Source organism: Indicator indicator, chromosome 5 (genome assembly GCF_027791375.1).
Source record: "Indicator indicator isolate 239-I01 chromosome 5, UM_Iind_1.1, whole genome shotgun sequence".
NCBI lineage: Eukaryota > Metazoa > Chordata > Aves > Piciformes > Indicatoridae > Indicator > Indicator indicator.
Window position 1 is genome coordinate 36,385,774 of NC_072014.1, and position 20,845 is coordinate 36,406,618.

Genomic DNA, 20,845 nt, shown 5'->3' on the forward strand with positions numbered 1-20,845 from the left:
TTCTGCTTCTGTAACTGACTGTTGAAATTCACAGCACTGTTTATGATGTGAAAAGATGTTCAGCCTTATCAGTCAAGCTCCCTCCTAGACACCTCAAGCACACACTTTATTGTTTCTAAAACAGCAGGTTTTACTTGCCTGATTTTTTAAGCAGACTAATACAACTGTGTAGATTCTGGAGGCCCCCATTTGGGAAGTTACTTAACTGGTCCTCTAACCATCAACAATGGTATCTGTCAGACTTTGAAGTACCTAGATCTTCTTTCTGTGACTCAAATAGTATTGTCGAAAAACCAGAATAAGTCTATTGGGAGGGCAAAGCTGAGAATCTTTTAGCAATAGTGAGAGCTCTGTAGATAAACATGGGTCACAGCTAGGACTGCAGCTCTACCTGAGTTTGCATCAGGATAGCCAGATATTGGTGGGAGTTAAAATGAGATGTTAAATCTATTGGCATTTGAAATTGTTTTGGCATAGGAATCACGAGTACCCTGGAGTTAACAAACTTTGATCCAAGTGTATAATTTCGCTTCCACTTCCTGAGTTATCACACTTTTCACTTCTAGGGATGGTGAGCAGGGTGGCTGGGTTGTATAAGCTCCTTAACCTACCACTGGTACAGTGCATTTCTGGTATGGTCTGCTCTAACAACAAAATATCCATATGGGCATTCCTTGCTTTGGTCATCTTTGTTCAGTTGGAGAAATTACAGTCGTGTGGTAAACCCACTGGGAATAGTGCTAATAATTTGCTAGTACTGGCTGGAGGTTGCCAGAGTTAGCAAAATCCCCAAGTGTTTTCCATCCAGTAATCTGAGGGGTTTTGCTAATGACTGTTAAGAAGCTTCTGATCAAATATAAATGGAGATTACGTCATCAGTTTATCTTCTTTAAGTAATGTTAATTCTCATTGTATTTAGTATAGTCCAGCAACGGGCAAACTTATATTAAGCATCAACCACGCGCTTAAAGCCCTGCAAAGAGTCTTCCACAGAATCACACAATGATAAGGGTTGGAAGGTGCTTTAGAGATAATTTAGTCCAACTCCCTTGCTAAAGCAGGGTCGTCTAGAGCAGGTTGCACAGGAACACGTCCAGGGGGATTTTGAAAGTCTCCAGAGGAGATGTCGCAACCTCTGTGGGCAGCCTGTTCCAGTGCTCCATCAAGTGCACAAAGCCATCTGAGATCACGATGTCTATCTGGAAAGGTTTCCCACTCAGTGCGGTAGCAATCTCTTGCATAAGTTGCTGGTTTAACAGGCTTGTTAATGGCTGTGAAAATGTGTACATTTTAAACAACTAATGCGCGGGGGGACAGGATTTGTTGCTGGAAAGCTCTAGACAGCTACAGGTATGTCCAGCTGGGAAAAGGCAAGATGAGCTGATGGGGACTGATGATGCTGAGGCTTTAAGCTGCTCACAGCAAAGCAGGAGCTGGCTAGAGCACTGACAGCTGTTCATTGGAGTCTGCTCTGTGTTGCAGCACAGAATCCAGTTACTCCGTGAAAATATCTAAAGGGATTTTTTTTCATATTCAGGGGCTGATGAAGTTTAATTATCTCTGAGCTCAGATTTACTTATTTTGCATAATTTAATCACTGATGGCCTAATTTTTATAGATATTAACTCATACAGGTCATGCTGAATAGGAGAAAGCAGGTGGTCACACCTGCAAATGAGTCTTCAGGATCCAGAGTTCACAGCTGACTACCTAAGCCAGATATCCACAATCAGTTTTTCTTTAGTCAAGTATTGTTTTAAGAAATACTTTACTAAAACATCAGTTACCTTTGGCTGCAGAAAGGTGTGTGTCTTCTGTATTTGAGCTTCTGGTTTTGAAAGTGTAGACTTGGAGAGCATGAGGTCCTGAAGTGGTGTGGAGGAGTAATCCTCTCCACTCAATGTTTGATGAAGAGCAGTTTTCATTGCCTTTTTGGTAAGAGCCAGGTTGCTTTTAACACTGCAGACCAAAGATTAGGAATTCCCAGATGGACCTTCTAGAAAAAAAAAAAAATCACAGCTGTGCTTTATATATTGTGGAAGTTCAAGTCTTCATGCTTGTGATGTGAAAGGTTTGTTCTTCATTGTTTCCTCTGTTGGTAATAAACCCCATGAGTGTATCCAAATTTACACATGATACTGTATATTATTTAAGAAAGCATGACATTTCATCTGAGAAGTACCTGTAAATTGAAAGTAATTGGCAGCATTCACAAATAGTTTCCACTAGTCTGTTGCAAACTCAAAAGAGATACAAAGAAATCATTCTTATCCCCATATTTGCAACATAGCAAGTTAAAAGAAAATTGACATGTGGTGTGCTCAGGCGAACTAACATATTTATTTTTCATGTAATTCTGAGTTGCACATTTCCTTGCCACAGCTGTATTTAGGAACATATACTTGCTGTGGAGAATGCAGAGAATGACATGGTGGAAGGCTTTTTCTGCAGAGGCACCCCACTGAGCTCGAGTTTACAGTGATCAATCAGAAGGTTAACAAACACGTGTAGTTTTAACAACCGTGAATGTGCTGCCGAAGGAGAGAGCATTTGTCTGGAGGATATAAGGAGGAAATAATTATACGTAGTTTACATTACACAAACCTCAAAGACTGTATGCAAAAAAAAAAAAAAAAAGGTAAACAATGAAATTTAGAGGAGCAAAGGAATAAAGCAGCAGAAGTGTGAACATATTGGTTATAAAAACAATATTGCCTCAGCTTTGTGTTTGGGAAGCTAAGAAAGACTTTAGGCTCTTATTTACTCTGATGATACTGTGACCTATGAATCAAAATGAATTATGCCTGTGAAAACTGTGGTTTTCGATACATGGTATGCATTTGCAGATATGGTGGAGAAATAACTTTTGTTCTTCACTGATACACGACGCTACTTTCCCTATAGTTTTAGTAAGTCCTTCCTGGTGTTTAAGCTGGTACATACCAATGACTATTGGTCATTGGTGAATGCCCGGCATTCACATATCTATGCCCTAGAACGTTATTTTTCCCCGAAAAACATAATGCATTTTAGGTGAGAACAGACTATAGAATGAAAATATTTTTATCTACAGATTGCTGTGTATCACAACTTCTGGAAACCAAACTGAGTTACTTTAGCCAGTCCCTTGAAGAAATTGGTAGTACCCTGGGTGTTTATAAACCTGTCACCTGTAGAAAAGTCACCCAGTGCTTGGAGCTCTGTTGATGTATGTAGGGTTTTAGCTATTAAGTGCATTTCAGAGTGAGGGGTTCAGCTCTTAGCAGAGAGATGTGATTTGAGCCACATGTTTGAAAACTACTTTTTGCACTTAATCAAACCTCTTAATCTTTGTTCCTTCTTTGCACCCAGCTCAAAGGTGTTGTCAGGATGATTTAGTGTTTCAGAATGCTTTGGAGATTAGTGCTATAAGTTTTACACAAGCACTCCAGACAAATAGTAAATACTTAGTGTTTGTAAATTTAGCATTCCAAATGTTTCAAAGCATTCCCTGTTTTGGACAGGGTAATGCTGCTGTAAGGGTTAAATCGATTGCATTTTGTCCTCTACTGAAGTACTACTCCCTCACCCATAACCTTTCAAAAAGTGATTTTACCTGCTCTTTTTTATTTCCAAAGGTTTGCATGGAGGACTTCTGAATGGAAAGCTTGCCAGGTGTCTCTTCTCTTTGACCAGCAGGACTCTCACCACCACAAACATGCAGGCCTTTGTGGAGGTGGCATACAAACCCGGGAGGTCTACTGTGTCCAAATTACCATGGAACTTGGGATGCACCGACTGAAGGAAGGTACATGCTTAGGGTCATTCTGAAATGTCTGGCCCAAGTAGATCTGAGAAGGAGAAAAGGGGGGAAGAAAAAAAGCTGGTAACATGCAACTATTAGTAGACTCAGCTAGTTGATGCCCTCATGGTTATCCATGCTTACATAGGGAGGTATTATTTGTGCTCAGAGGGAACACGAGAGCACGATCCTCAGAGCCCTGAGGAACTGCCAAGAGCCACAACCTTTTGCCAGTTCTGTAGGTTACTTATGTGGAACGGTTTTCAGTGGATTAAGAAAGTAAATTTTGCTTTTCTTCCTCTCACATATCAGGTAACCCTGCACCTTGGAAGCTGAATATCTGTGGGTTTAGTCCTGGTTTAGTGTATTAAAAAAAGATGTCACGCTCCATTCTGAATATGGCTTTAGCTTCTGCTTCAGATTGATACACATTTTTTTTTTTTTGTGATTTGAAGGGGAAAGCAAGAATAATATTGTCACAACTTTTGAGTAGACAGTGGATTTCTGGAAGTGAATTATATTTCTTTTAGAAGAATAATGAGTAGATACAGATACATGATGAATAATTCATCTGAGGCTGTTTTATTTACTCTATGTAGTGCTCTTGCAGAATATGTTTTTGAGCAGAGATGTAAGGTAATAAGAACACAATATCATATCTTAGATTTATTTAAATACAAAGGCAAATCACATGTTTCTTGGATGCCCATTGTGTCCTAGCATCCCACCCAGACTCTGAGATGATGGAAAACAAGACACATTTTAATCTCTGCTCAGTCCTTGCATAGTTGCTCCTTCACCTTTCCCAAACATCTGGCACTATCTTGCTCTCTGAACACAACCCCCATCTGCTGTTCTGCACAAGTGTGCAATGCACATGACTTTCAAAGTAAGAAAAGTGCTGATGAGAAGTGTATGGTGTTTTTTGACGGTCTTTATACTGCTGTGGCCCTTGCTGCCACTGTAGGGCAAGTTGCTCAGCAGCAGGCTTTAACTGACTTCATTCACACATCTTTGGTCTTTTTAAGTGTGGCTTGAGGAGGGTAGATTTAGACTGGATATTAGGAAGAAATTCTTTATAGTGAGGGTGGTGGGACACTGTAACAGGTTGCCCCAGGGAGGTCTTGGATACTCCTCCCTGGAGATGTTTAAGGCCATGTTGGATGAGGCCTTGAGGAGCCAGGTCTAGTGGAGAGGGTGTCCCTGCCTATGACAGCAGGATTGGAACTAGATGGTCTTTAAAGGTCCCTTCCAACTCAAACCATTCTATAAATCTGTGAATTTATGAAGTTGCTCCAGAAGATTTAGAGGAATGCATCTGAAACCTTTAAACCATCATAATTTGTAATAGAACTGGTGCTGTATATTCACTGTGTGAACACCTGCACATTTTTCTCTTGTTCAAAGTTCACTTCAACTTAAAAATTATAAGCCCTTCCCTCAACAAAACAAAACTCTGGGATACCTCTTCCTTGTTTTTACAGTTTGAACCCTTTTTATTAGAAAAAAAAACATATAGGCAACTGAAAAAACTGAATAAATAAGGAGTGACATCTTTTCTGGCAGTCTTGAATTGATAGAATACTTATTCGTCACTAGAGTATCTCATCTTTTACTGTACAATTTTTTCAGTGATGGGGAGAAGATAAGAAAGTTACTCCTTCCGTGTATAAGCAAGTGTGGAGCCTAATTGCTACCATCAAAAGTACAGTAGCTTTTCTTCACCTTTTGAGTGTCCTTAAAGGGCTCATTCAGGAATCACAGAAGCAAGTCTAATAGGATATTACCATCCATCACAGTTGTTATTCTTCTGGTTACTTCCAGTAAGAATTTGGATCTAGGCCTAATGACATATGTGAAGGAAGATTTTGTCCCATGGTCTATCCAGCAGTATTCTTGGATAAAATATGTTGAATCCTAGTCAGAGATAGCTACCATCTGTGATGTATCCATACATACTGCTCAAAGCTTTCTTATCCCCCAAGGATATCTCTCATATTTTTCATTTGCTTAGTTGTTCCATCTATTTCTTCTTTTATATACGTATATTTAGAAAAGGAGCCCCTGTTTTCTTCAGTCCCTATATGTCAGTTTTTCAGAAGGCTAAGCCTGCTGAAATCTGTCTGTATTTCGATTATAAAAAATCTCAACTTCAAGATACTGGAAATGGAAAAGTCACTCAGGTATTACTTTCAGAAATGCATTGATAAGATTTCATTTCTTTCTCCTCCAAGAGGTGATACAACTATGAAATCCCTGTCTTGATCCAAGTGAAGTTACATGCATTTTAGATTTTAAAGAAGTCCATACTTTTAAATGGATGGTAAGTATTTGGGGCAGAATGTCTTCCAATCTTTGAAGTCCTTTGTAATATTCTTGCATTCTGAGACTCTTCCACCTAGATGAAGCTAGCAGGAAGCACATGGTAAATGTGTGAAGTGTTGTGTCATTCAGGTATCTGTATTCCTGTGTGTGTGTAGGTAAGCCAATGTGTGGGCACCTAAGTTAAAAGACTGAGCTGGTTTTATGTTAGCTATTTTCTCCAAGGAATCTACATCTGTCCTCAGTTGGGAGGCTTTTGTTAATTTAGGCTGGACTTCCACATAATTAGCTTTAAACAGATCTTTGTGATTTTTTTTTTTTTTTCCTCGAGGTATATCACTGAATTTGTACCCATTTTAGTTTATAATATTTAATTTTCACAGAGTGGTGGTCGTCTAATTCTTCAGGTTTATCATTATTCTTTTGCTATCCAGAGATGGAAATAGCAAATCTATATGGTTGAAATGATGTTGCATTTAAGGAGACAAAATTTGCAGCTCCAGTCTGCCCTTTTTGCCCTTCATCTCTGGATACTGCCCGATCCTTGTTCCTGGATGTCCCATTTCTGAAACAAACTATAGACACAGTGGTGGTTGCCCTTCTTTGTATCTGTCTTTTGATGTAAATCTGCCTGCTGATATGGAACTCCTTTAAATAAAGCAGAAATGCAAATCCTCAACTTATTTTCCAAGCCAAACGTTGCTAACATGGGACACATATCTTTTCTCTTTTGTAAGTGAGCTTTTCTGGATTAGGTAAGATGTTTGGTTTTGTGACCGTAGATTTTATAAAACAACTGAAGTTATAATTAATCCGGGCAAACATCACTAGCAGTCCCCATAGTACCAACAAAAAAGATGTATGGAAGAATATTATGCAGTGATCAGTTTATGAAATCTCTTTCCTCGTTTGGCAATACAACTCTCCTCTCAATAATAATAAATAAGTCTTAATAATATGGGAATTCAAATTCCTGTTAGGCTCTGGGGATGGTGTGTGTGTTTATGTTCAAACAGTTAATAAACATACGAGATCCCTACCTTTAATCTTCCTCAGGAATTTGGTTTTTTACCATCTCTCCTGAAGGCTAGGGAGTATCCTTTTGTTTTCTAATTAAATTTTGCTGGTTTGGATTTATCTAGAGACTATAACTCTTTATCAGTAGTCTGGGGGATGGCATCCCTTATAAAATTCCCCAGAAGCATCTCTTCTCCTCCTGTTCCATGAACTAATTACCTGCTGTCCCTAGTGACTGGGGTTGCTGTTCTCTCTGTATTTTCTGTAGCTTTCTAACTAGGGATCTGCCTGCCCTGTCATTCTTTCTAAAATTTGTGCTTTATATATCTTGACATTTTTTTCTTTTTTACTTATTTGAATGAGATCAAATTTACCTCTCACTTTCAGAATTTTCTTGTAATGTTTTTTGGAGCCTGTCTGCTTAAGTTTTAATTATAGGACTGAAAAGACCTTTGTGAAATGCTGTTCTTCCTCGAATCTTTACTGTTTACTCAGCTTAGTAAACTTGGCAAATAAAATGTATCTTACTGTCTCACCAGCAAATCATTGCAGTTTCATATCTTCTTAATCCTTGTTATTCTCCATCTGAAAATTCACATTAAATTCTCATACCTCTGCTAGGTTATGAAGTTTTGTTTACAGTTTTTTTGCTTAATGAGCATCTTCATCATATTTGTCTCCATATATTTATTTTTATTTGATCTTGAATTTCAGCAGCAGATATGTGATGTGCCTTCGTTAGTCTTCATTAGACATCTTTTAGCGTTACCTTGCAAACCTATTTCTTACAAAAGTCTTTATTATATCCCTCTTCCCTTTGAGAGACATTGTACCCTTACCTGTTAGTAGACATAATTTCTTGACTGACTTGTTCCACTGTAGCTCACCAGCTTATATACACGTGGTTCTCTTACATCAGGGTTTTTTTATATACTTGTGTGTCACCAGCTGTAGCAGCAAAAAATCCGTTAGTCTGTTTACAATTCAAGTCTTAGTAAATATTCAAGTACCTTTTCAGGTCTAATGGGTACTTTCTGATCCATCCCTATGTGTATTCCTTATGCATTTTTGTCTTACAAGCTGCTTTACTGAAAGAATTTCCAAATGGTCTGAAAGTGAAGTATTCCCTTGCACTTTCATCTAAGACTTGCTTATGTGAGTCTCAAAATGCTAATTTTATAGCCTTTATCCTTTCTTGTTTCCTGTAAAATGTTGAGCTTTCTCCCCACTTCTGATAGACAAAAATGTCTAATCCTTATCTGATGAGTGAACTTTTCAGACTATTTTTAATTTCTGTATGGGAGAAGTTTTGCACTGTATTTTATTTTGTAGAAATTAGTGCCTCTTTTGAGTTGCACAGAGATGAATCTGAAGACTCCTTTCATTCCTGCCTTGTATTATCCTATATTTATTCTCATCCCTTTCATTCTGCCCTTTTGTCTTTTTTAGCTCTAAAATATGCGTTTTTGCCTTCTTTGCTCTGTACGCTCTGTTTCCTAATGAGGGTGCCACATTTTTTCCCCTGCAAGTTCTTTGTTCTGCTCTGAATCATGATCTTCCAATCCATGTCTTCTGGGGGATTAGTGTTTCAAATTGGTATGTATGGCATCTGTTCAATAAACTATGGAAATACTTTCAGAAGGAGAGAAATACCATCAAAGAGTGCTATTTGAAGGTGTCATCATTCCTTTGGGTGCCAGCTGTCCTAGGAGCCACCAGGGGTGACTCTTTAGAGGCAATAAATTGGTTCTGCAGATCATTGTCATTTTTGCCTGTTATGATCCTTTATATTTATCAGGAAAAGACTGTGTTGATGGAGATAAGCTGCCCACAGGAGCTGGCATGGGATGTGCACTGTTGGAATGAATATGAACCCGTTGTGGGGTACAAGTCCTGCATTAAATGCACGCTGTTTATTTTTGTAAAATCTGTGCAGGTGAAGCTACAGGAATGAGGAGATTGATTTACTCCATGGAAATTGGGATATAGGGACTTCGATGCTTAAATCCTTGTCTGGTTTATGAAATTGCAAAGAAATAGGTTAGAATATATTAGTAATGAGAAAGTTTGACTGGGACCGGAGCAGGGAAGAGGTTTGGTGGTCAGCAGTGGTGTGGAAGAAAGCTTTGTCTGGCTGGCTCATGGTATAGCAACAGGAGCATCCAGCCTTGGACTTAGCTGACCTGAATCACAGAAACCATGTTCTCGGGTGGAAGAAACCCCTGCTAGGGATCCCTCTCATCTCTCACTAGTTATTTGTCATTGGGATGACTGAACTGGCTTGAAAAGATGAGAAGTGCACCTCCAAAGTATACAATATATTCAAGCAAGTCTGCATCGGATTCATATTGCTGAGATGCAAGTTATTGATCTGTAAGCTCACCAAATGCCGAACAGAATTCACGAGATACAACTCACATAATGGAAAAATAAATATGTAACAGCTGGCTTCTTTGGGGGAAACCCTTTAGAAGCAAGAGAGGAAATTATTTTATTCAGATCATTGCAGTACTTGACAGTAGTGTTTAAATGTGTATTTCAGATAGTTTGTAATCCATTAGGGAACCCAAACGTTTTCCCTAATATCTTTTAGAGGTGTAATGTTTTCAGTTCTTTCACAGCTAGAAACTAATTAAAGTAAAATTAAGAGAATAATGTACAAAAAGTCTTTGACAGTGAAAGAAGTGTGCCTTCTGAAAAGGCACCTTACGAAGAGCATGCCTTTTGTTGTCAGCAAGCTATTTGATATGACCATGAAATATTTATCTCTTTATAAATACTTTTATTTATATAGCTGGCTTTGGTATGCAACAAATAATATGCTGCCCAGTTGGTTCACATGAGATACTATGTTTTAGTTCAGGATTTTGTCTTTGAAAGCTAAGATTTTAATAGCTTTTGGGGTTTTTCTGTCATTATTTCCTGCCACTGCAAATGGCTTATTTTATTCAAAACAGTGATGGTTTGTTCAGAGTAATTTTGTCCCATTGTTGTTGTGAGGCTGGGGAGCTGCATTGTGTTCAGACAATAAAATATTGAGGCAGACAGAAAAATAAAAGCATTTGTACATGTGAGGCTATACCACAAGCTGGGACCCTGGGGAGAAATAACAAAGCAGATGGTGGCTGGGCTGGTCCTGGAACAGGAGGCATTTGGGATAAATCAAGCTTGTGAACTTGGGCCAGCTCTGAGTGGAGCAGGCTTGCTGCTTTCAGGATCTGAACAGGCGTGGCCATGCCATGGGTGGACAGGCTTAGCATGTCACTAGCTTAGCTTCAAACCACCTATACCACATCCCAGTATCACGGACACATGCATATTGGTGCATTTATTGTGGTATCAGGACTCCTGCAGTCATGTGGCATTTCATGGGACAGATTTCAGCTCCTTGGTGCTCCCTCCTGTTGAATGGTCTCTAAACTTAGAGACAGACAAAGTTCAGACTTTCATGAGGCTGTCATGAAGTATATCCTCGGCACTGGGATTTCTTCCTTGTGGCTCTCTCACCCTGTCTAGCAGCCTCTCCTGCTAATTTCCAGCATCTGGTGCCCTTTTCCAGATAACAGCTAGCAAGGTTCAAACATGGTGGAGAATCCCTTTTTCTTTCCTTTATCGCCTTCACTGGCATCCCAGTCTCCCTGCTGTCTCTACTGTTTTTCCTGGACACTCTTAATGACTTGTCACCTCTGCTCAGCTGTGTGACTGCTGGTGGGAAGTCCCAGGTTGAGTCTGAGTTTTTGTCAGATCTGCAATTCCCGTCAGTAAACTCCGCAATTTCTGCTGTTGTAAACCAGCACAATATCCCAGTTGGGATCTGGATCCCATTGTACAGCAGAGGATATGGACACGGGGAAACTTTTCATTTTATGGAGTGCTAATAGTCTGTGTCACTTCAATAAAATTGCCAGGACCTTTATTGTTCTGAGATACATTAAACCGTTGTTGCTCTTGGCAATCCGCTATTAACCCTCTTTCATGCTGTGATTAGCCTTCTATTCATACTTTGTTTCTTGTCTGTTAAATAGATTTTAATTGAAAATAGGACTTCAACTTTGTGCTTTCTGTCTTCAAAACCAATTGATTTCTCTTAAAAGCATAAAGGAACACTCTCCATCAGACATGGGGTGCATTAGGCTTTTTGAATGGAGGGATGCATCGGAATTGAGCTGGTGCTGTTGCAGGCTACTTAAATTACATTCATCGCTGCTTCTTTGTCTAATCTTTTGTTTTTGCTATAAAAACAAATCTTTCAGGTTAGAGAAATTACTTATAAATGTTGTGCTGCATTTATCTCTATTATGTTTTACACACATAGGTGATTTTATAACACAAGTTATTCCTTTGTGATTTCCTCAAGTAATTTTCCTTTGTATTGATCCAAGTGTCTTTACAAGTCCTGGAAAAAGGCAGTAAGAACTTTCACAAGCACTCCTTCTGTGAAGGCATGCTTCATGAAAGAATTGGAGCTGTTCAACCTGGAGAAAAGAAGGCTCTGGGTAGACCTTAGAGCTACATTTCAATATCTGAAGGGGACTTCTAGGAAGGCTGAGGAGGGACTGTTTAGAAGGGCTTGTAACTGTTGGTGAGGTGATGGTTTGAAATGGGAGCAGGGGAGATTTAGGTTAAACATGAGGAACTTCTTCAGAGTGAGGGTGGTGAGATGCTGGAATAGGTTGCCCAAAGATGTGGTTGAGGTCCTGTCCCAGGAGACATTCAAGATTGCACTTGGTGTTGCCCCAGGCAACCTCATCTAGTTTGAGATGTCCCTACTGACTGCAGTGGCATTGGACAGGATGACCTTTGAGGGTCCAAACCAATGCAATCTGTAATATGTTATCCCTTTCTTATACCCTGGCAATCATTAATTTGGCTTAGTTTTGCCAAAACAATATGGTAAACACCTGGATTTATTGCCTTGAGAATTGAATACTAGCTAAAATACAACTGCACTGTTAATACAAGAGAGTCCTGATATGCTTTGCAAGTATTCCAGATATATTTGTGATATTTAGAAATGTGTCAGGTGTGAATATCAGAAATACTTGCTTTTTCATTGCAAAAGGGAAATGAGGTTAAAGTCCATGGGGGGGAAAAAAAGAAGGAAAAAGAAAGGGGGAAAAAAAGTGTTATTTATCTCCTGAGGAGTTGAAAAATGTTAGTTTGGGAGGAATCACTGCCACCGAAATGCTGTCCTATACATTTCTTCCTCTGGTTATTTTTGCTTTTAACCATAGTGTTGGTATGTTTGGCTGTAAGTATGTGTCCATATGACTGTATTCACAGATAATTTATTTATTGGCTTAAAATTGCATTATGGAAATAATAATATCAGAACTGATTTCCTCTTCCACTCTTCCTCCAAATCACTACCTCAGTAAAAATATATAGGGAAACAAGATACTTTAGAAGCCAATTTATTTTCTCCTGCTGGTAGCAATAACCCGAAAATAATAGCAAATAGTAAAATTCAAACTTGAGACAGACACTGGTGCTGGGAACAGCTGTAGTCACATTTATAAAGGGTAGATTCAATATAACAGCTATAGAAATGTGCAATGTTTTGGAGGCTCCAAGATTAGTACTTGATTGCTTTTTCAAGTTTGTTCTATATATTGGGAAGAACACAAGATTTTTAAAAGGTGCAAACAAGTGTAATAAATAAGCTGCTATTTGAATCAGAGATCTTATCTTCCACTCTCTTCTCTTTTCTGGCTTCTGTGTTTCCCATCCCCCCTCCAAAAGTTACTAATATTTTTCCAAGGAAAATACTTACACAGAAATGCCTTTTTCTGTATGATGTGGGAAAATGCCCTTACAGACTCAATTGGAAGGCTGACTGGTACATAAACACAATTGTAGGAGTTCATTTATCTTAGGCATAATGGGAGGTTTTTTCTTTGGTAGGGTATCCCTAGCCAGGCTGTCTGTGACTTTTTGAGGCTGCAGTGTAGGAGAATTTTGGCATTTAAAAGGGCCACAGGAAAAAAAAAAATCTTAAAAAAATTTTAAAGAGTAAAAAAAGAAAAGGAAAAAAATTATTGGCGTTTGAAAGACCAGCAATATTGAAAAGCATACCAAGCTTTTAAATAAAACTGATGACAGCCAGAGTTGTCAATCAAATGGCTGAAGAAGCAATAGAAGTATTTATACAGAGGACCATCTATTTTAAAAAATAGTTTAAAAAGGGACAGGGAAATGGGGAGATTTCTCTGTATTGAGCATTACAACTGGGTTTGTTAGCTTACTGTTTTGAAGAAATATAGGTAAGCAAGGCAAGATAAATCACAGCAATTTGAGATGTCATTTTGCTCTCCTGTAGTGTTTTAATTTCTTCCGTGTTACAATAGATCTTCTTTCCTTGTGCCAGCTAAATTGGATGCCTCTTTTTGGGCTGTTTCTTTGAAGAGTTTTGGATAAAATGTCTCGTGCAGTTCAGTTTGGAACCTTCCCAAATCAAAACCCAAACTCCACATTTTGTTTCAGTTGCGGGGAATGGGAATTTAGATTGTTTTTTACCTGTTCTTAAGACATCTCCTTTCACAATTTGGCATTGCATGGGGCTGGGGTTAATGGAGGGGAAGAAGAGCTGATTAGCCACAGAGGATATGTTACATTTGCTACATGGAATGTCTGATTTTCCCTCCCCTGTTCTTATTCATTCACAGCCTGACTTGGTCCATCCAGTCAGTCTGGCTAGCATGCTATGCGCTGTGGGTCTGTATGCCTGATTGGTTTTGGAGAAGAATGGCATTCTATGTGCATTTAATAAAGCATCTTGTCTCTTTTTGTTCTTGAGTTATTCCTGGAGACTAGAATGTATTTGGATATTTGATTAGAATAGTCTGTGTATTTTTCTGATTTATATTTTACAGAATATATAGAAGTACTTGAGGATAGGAGTAAGCAAGCAATTTTATTCCAGTGACAAACAGGGTGTTGGTCCTGGGAGACAGAGCTCCCTGTGCTAGTATTAAACAGGGCATCAGTCCAAGGGAGGAAGAGAAGAGGAAGGTGGTTGGCTGGGAGAGGAAGGCAGGATTTCCTGGTAGTCCTCCATGAGTCTGGAATGGGTGGTAAGTTGAATGTACCAACAAAAACTTGCCCCTTTAACTTTTTGGAATAATTTTTTCTTGTTTTCCTTTATCCAAAATTAATTTAAAACACCCCTGGCACCACTGGTTGCAGCTGGCTTGTTTTCAAGGTAGAAGAACCATCAACTTCATCTAGTGACTTCCACATTTAAACAGCTGAATTGCAATATAGAAACAGTCTAAAATTCAGTGAGGATGAAAGAGCCATTGCTAAGAATGACACCCTAAGTTAGAGCAGAGTAAAACTGGACTTTATTCCTTGGGTTGACCAGCTGCACTCGGTTTTGTTTCCTTTTATTTCTTCAATTGAACTCTCAAAGATGATACAGTTCAGCAAAACTTGATGCTGAAAGGCAGGTTAAGCCATGCATGAGACTTCTTTAAAACTCTAATATTTATCTCATTCTGTCTGTCACTTCACTTGCAAGGTCTCTAGAAATGGTCTGTTTATCTTAGCAGTCAGGTGAATTGGATTTATGCCACCTTGTTGTAATCACTAAATGAACATGTCAAAGGCCTTACAGTGTCTCAGAAATCACTCAGAAAATGATCTTTTCTACTAAGATATTATCTTTCAGTTTAGAATTAAATCAGATCTGTTGTTTAATCCTGTTATTCTGATGAGCTGGAATCATAAGCACAGATACTGGTTTGAAGTCTCAACTTCAGGATGTGCAAATAACAATTTATGGGCATTTTTAGCATTGAATTCTTGTGTTTAAGAAAGTTGTGATTTTCTTGAAATGATTCATTTTAAAGAAAATAGTAAAATGTATTAAAAAAATAAAAGTAAGTGATTACTCATATATTTGGCATATTTTTTATAAATTCTTTTCAAGTCAATTCCATGCATGGAAGCAAAGAGAAATAGATATTAAAAATAAAAATGGGGATAATGCAAACTCAGTAGCTATAAAAATTAATGAAGTCTTGGTAATACCATGGCAGACTAAACTCAAACAAGCCTTTGCCTTTTGAAAGACTGCTTTGATATTGATTTATCTAAAGAGACAGCCAAATTCAGCCCATAATGTAATTAAAATGCAATATCATATAATGACTCAGAAGACAGATTTTAAAGTCTTTTTCCTTCCTTTCTTTCCTCCCTCTGCCCCGAATAAAGAGGCAAGAGAAGCTAATTGAAACCAGAAGTCTCTTCTGATAAATGAAAATACAAAGGGCATTAGCTTTCCAAATTCATTGTTAGTATCAACTAAACTGGTACTTGACAGAGTTTGTGGTTGACTCATCTCTTGGATAAAGATATTTGGAGATTCATTCCTGCCTTGGGTGTGGGCAGCCCAAGGGAGTGTGTTCTCTCTCCTTCTAGGCAGAAAAGATGCTTTCTGCACACATTTGTTTAGAAGAAACTGAGACCTCAATTTTATTGAAAGTAGATGAAAAAAATTCAAAGATGTGGATCCTGCATCTGTAATCTACAGGTAGTAGCACCCTAGAAGGGGTGGATATGGGGAGGTTCCCCATGCTCAGGCATTTATCACCTGCCTCTGCCTGGCTCCCATTTGCACTGTGAGATTTTAGGATTTTCTTTCTCTTCAGTAAAGTGTAAAGAGGTCTCCTTGCCCATAAATGTGGCAGCTTAGATTCCAGTTTGTTGTTCTAGCATTGTCGAAGATCAGCATTAAATCTTTAAATCACTCTTTTACCATTAAGCATAGTCTTAATTGGTCTGCTGAATGTGAATCATTTAGGTAAAACTTCAAGTGTCATGCTGAGCACAGGATTAAAACCTAGGCATTAAGATCCTAAGGAAGCACTGCATTTTGGTGCCTTCTGTAAAACTAAGGCTAGCAGTAAACTTCAGAGCTCACTGTGTTGGACAGGGCAAAGTTAAAGCCCTTTTTCTTTTTTTTTTTTTTTTTTTCTCTTCTCTTCCTTTCTTTTACCTCTTAGTTACTAGGCCAGTTGATGGGAAGCTGTGCCTGGGTCCTGCTCCCTCCTCCTCCCAGCTGTGTGACCTGCCATGCCTGTCTGAGTGCATAGTGTCCTCCTGGTCGGTGTGGGGTCCCTGCCTTCCTGAGAACTGCCAGGACCACCATGGAAGAAGAGGTGATGGCTACTCTTATACATTGCTTTTGAAGCATTGGGGGATCTAAAGCAACTAATGAAATATTATGACAAGATTGCAAAAGCAGTGGGGTCAATTCTACATTGGGAGCTTAAAGTGCTTATATAATGTAAGATATGTGTGTATATAGGAGTGGAATATAACCTTTAAAAATTTTTTGCAGTTATTCTTGGAAGATGGAATAATAAATAAATAAGATTTTGAGTCTGGTTCAGATCCTCTTGTCCTGCACTGAACCTGAAGATAAGGAGAATTCCTTGGGATAGCAGCTCTAGACCTCTGTTGTGTCTGGCTGTCCCTCTCAGATGACCCTCAGAATTCCTTCTGTGTGCCTGGATTCAAGGGGAATACTTGGATCAGATTAGAAGGCATCAGGACTGAGGTGTATCCCACAGCCCTGCCACCCTGAAGTTGGGCTGACCAAAGAGATGATTCTGAATTTGGTTTAAATTCCTGCAAGAAGAGTGTGCAATATGATTTAACCCTTCTGTACCTGAATTGACTGGTGTACGTGTTTGTTGCTGTGACACTGAGAGATTCATTGCAGAGCCTTTCCTAAAGCTCTAAGTTGAAAAGATGACTGTTGGAGTCAGGGAATGAGTATTATTTAGAAATTATGCTTTCTAAAACAGCATTTTGAAGTGATTGGATCTTGTCAGAATCCTTCAAATTAAAAAAAAAAATTAAAATTATATGGTTAAATATAAACATTTTCAAAACCATTTCAGCTTTAAATTGTTTTGAATTATTTCTTTTTGCAGCTTTGACATTTAGTCTGTTATATCCTCTGGAATGTTGTTGTTGTTGTTGGGGGGGGGGCTTGTGTCTTTTTTTTGTTTTGTTTTGGTGGTGGTTGTTGGTTGGTTGATTGGGGTTTGGTTTTGTTTTCTTTTCTTTTTGTCTCTTTTTTAATTATTTTTTTTACCTGCTGTTTCATGACTAAGGCATTTCCAAGGGTCCACGAGTGCTGTCTATTTGCCCCTTGTCTGAGATGGTTGCAGGAAAGTCCACCATGTTTTGGGTTTTTTTGGGGTTTTGGGTTTTTTTTGCCTTTCTCTGTGTCATTTGCATAACAACACATGCTCAAAGATACTTGTGTATTAGTTCAGCATTTTATACAGCAGCATGACTTTTGGTTTTATTCAGAAGGAGGTAGATTATACAATCATTTCGTTCATTACTTCTGTAACCTTTTTCTTTCACTTTACATTTGAATCTTCCAATTTAGAAGGATGTCATTTCAAAGAGGTCTGATATGCATTATGTATCAGAAATCCTTACACCTTCATAAAGCAGAATACTAATTTCTTAGTAAACTGCTCTGCTGTATCTCAAAACAAGTCTTTTCATTAGCGGATTCCCAGGCAGAATGTACATGTGCTTTTATCTTCAGTTCCTTAACTGTTTCTCTCTTTTTATCTTAATGTTGTTACTGAATAAACATGTGCATCAATGGCAAATTCCTGTATTTGGACATGTCTATTTCTGTCTGATTTTGATGAAAGGCAAAAAGAGATGTGAAAAATGTGGGTTGTTGGAATTCTTTACACACTATTAAATTTTGTATGCCTGGACTGTGGGCACGTAAACCCTAGTATTGTCTCAATCAATTCAGTTTGTAAACATTGTATTTCTGTTTGTCTTCATATCCTCCAATTCCAGATGCCCCATATAGTCCTATTGCTACTAAATTATTGGTGTAAATATTTTCTGTGGTTGTCCCATTAATTTTGCTTCTCTTTTTTTCAGGCTTTAGAATGAGACAAAGGCAAGTGACTGTAGATCCTGTAGGCACCCTGGCAGGCTGTCCACATTTAATTGAGTCTATTCCTTGTGAAGACCCAGTGTGTTATGAGTGGATTGTTTCAGAAGGTATGTGTGTGACTAACCATGGAAAATGTGGACCTGGAAAGCGTATGCTGACAGCTGTATGCAGGAACAAGAAAGGTGGGTAAAGGTATTGTCTTAAAAGCCCCATTGATTTTTGTGCCTCTACGTAAGATGACAATTCTGCTGCAGTGCAGTTGTGATTGTTTGCGATAGATCTTTACTGAATTTTTATGAAACACTCAGATTTTTGAGTTGAATGTGATGCTCACAAAAACCTAGTGGTGGTGTTAACCTGGGATTTTGCTTGCAGCCTTGTATTCTATTGTATCCTAAAGGAGACAGCTCACTAGTACAGGTCATGCGTTGTCACTGTTGGTCTTATCACAACAAAAGGAGGATACTAATGATTTGGTTCTTCTTAGAATCCTTTTTTCTCACACATCCTGTACGAAAGTTGGGCTGTCACTGAGATCAGTAGCACTCTGGGCATTCACAAAATTGATCTGGCCTCTAGTATTTTTTCTATCCTCACTTCTTAGTGTGTGGTCTGAATGTTTATCTTGTTGTGATAACCCTTTTATAATCATGAGAAGGGATGCTTGATTGTGCTGCCAAAATTAATACAAGAATTAGATGTAAATGAAATTATGGTACTGAATAATACTTTCCTTGGCAGCAGTTGGAGACCAGCAGTGTGTTCAGTTTACAAGTTGTTAATAATGTATAAGTACGTTTTTATATGACGTTTACAAGCAACCAGCAAGTGTTTATTTCTTGTGCACAGTTTGAACCTCAGCCAAAGGTTTCATTTCTTGATAAGGTCAGTGTTGCCAGATCTTTAGATTCAATTACATGGAGCGTGATTTTGTAGTCCTTGGTCACAGTGAGACTGTACTATCATCTCAAAAGTGGCAAAAGTGTGGAACTTTAGTGCCTGATATTTTATCTGAAATAGAGAATTCATGGTGCTCTGACTGATCACAGAAAACAATTTCAAGTCAATAACAAGAGGGGTTAATTGGCAAGTGGTTAAAAATAGTGTGTGGTTTATGAGGCGTTAGAATCTGTCTGCTTTGACTGAAGGGCACAGGTCCTCCTGAAATACATTTAAAATAGATGTGATTTTCTTGTATGTTTGTAAGAATGGGGTGGGGAGTGGGGAAAATTGTGTTACAAAACAACACAGCTAGAATATACTAGAGAGGAGAAAGCCACCTCTGAATTTGGTCTGAGTGCTCTCTTCTGATGTGTGATCATAACTGTAGGTCTGGTCCTACGGCAATGTGTGCAGATGGAGTCTTGTATTGCTAAGGAGCACCACGTGCTTCACATCATTGTTAAAACTGTGCCAGCATCCAACTTGTGACTGGGAAGGAAAGCATGTAACATGGCAGATGCTCACTGATCTCTGATCAAACTGTTCTCTGTGGCTATGATCCTTAGGAAGCCATGCCTTTGATGTGTCTCTTCTTCACTTAGTTCAACAAGATATTGGAGGTCTCTTGGTACCCTTTTCCATTTCAATTACTTTGTGTATGTTCTAGTTACAGAGAAAGAAAAAGTTTGGACATGCTTCCCACCCTGCCACTCTGATACAAACATTGTCAGAAGGCCTGGTCATTGATTGTCCTGTTCTAATGGAGAAAGTTTCACAAAGGAATATCCAGATCAGTAGGCAGATGAAGAGCACTAGTTAGTTTTAAACTTGTCTGAATTTTTCATCCACTGGGGCAGGGCTGACAGAGTCCTTAAAGACAAAGTTGGGGGAAAAAAAGTTGAATTGTTCTGTCAATCCAGTATATTAGTTGAATTACATTTTCCTTCTGTGAGTCCCATTGCCCTAAGTGCTGTATTTTCTTGCATAAAAGCTGGAGTAAGCAGCAGAGTTGTGTATAGTGTTTTATCCTGCAATAATTAGTTAGTTGGCAGTGAAAAGCCAGAAGGGATTCATGTGAATCTGAGAGAGATATCAGTTACAGGTAAAGTAGTGTAAGGCCTATGCTAATGCATGGTATTATACAGTTCAGAATTCTGTGCAAGCAACTGCGCTGCTGAACGCATTTAGAGTAACTGCATTATGTGCTGGTATTTTCATTTACTTAAGGATCTTTTGTAGAATTCAGCTCTGTATCCTAAAATCCAGTTGTTTATCCAATCATTTTGTCATCTGTGCCTGGCATTGTTACTCAGTATTCCCTCTGGGTGCCTAAAGGAATAAAAAATGTCATTTTTTTGTGACCCTGTTAAGTGACAAAATCCCATCTGTCATCATCTTAACAATAGTTCATTTGAGCCTGGAGTATGTTGATTAGGGTACTTTGTGTCCTCTGTGTATCCCTGCCTGCAAGACATCTTCATTTTCATATAAATGCCAGATTTTGGCATGACGCTCACCTCTTTGTGCTGCAGTGTGTTAGCTGACTTCTCTGTGGAATGGTGGGCCTAAGCAGAAGTAGCTGATCTGTCAGTCTTGTTTGTGTCAGCTGTACTGCAGAAGAGCTTGACATCACAGCTTCTGTGATGCCCACCTTCTCCTCTCCTTCCATCCACAGTGTGACTGAAGCCATGAAGAAAGACTGAGAGACCTGGGGCTGTTTAGTCTTGAGATGAGGGGATCTTACCAATGCCTATAAATACCCCAGGGGTGGGTGTCAAGGTGAAGGTGCCAGTCTCTTTTTGGTGGTGCCCAGTGACAGGACAAAGAACAACAGGTAC

General features: G+C 38.8%; 1 protein-coding gene across 1 annotated transcript in view; it reads left to right on the forward strand.

Annotated features, from left to right (window-relative positions):
* The window catches only part of THSD7B (thrombospondin type 1 domain containing 7B), a 277,058-nt gene that overhangs the window by 71,622 nt on the left and 184,591 nt on the right, over nucleotides 1-20,845 (forward strand). The window contains exons 4-6 of the mRNA XM_054381025.1: nucleotides 3,618-3,787; nucleotides 16,126-16,281; nucleotides 18,050-18,247. Of these exons, the coding sequence (XP_054237000.1) occupies nucleotides 3,618-3,787; nucleotides 16,126-16,281; nucleotides 18,050-18,247 (524 nt within the window). The remainder of the gene's footprint in view (nucleotides 1-3,617; nucleotides 3,788-16,125; nucleotides 16,282-18,049; nucleotides 18,248-20,845) is intronic.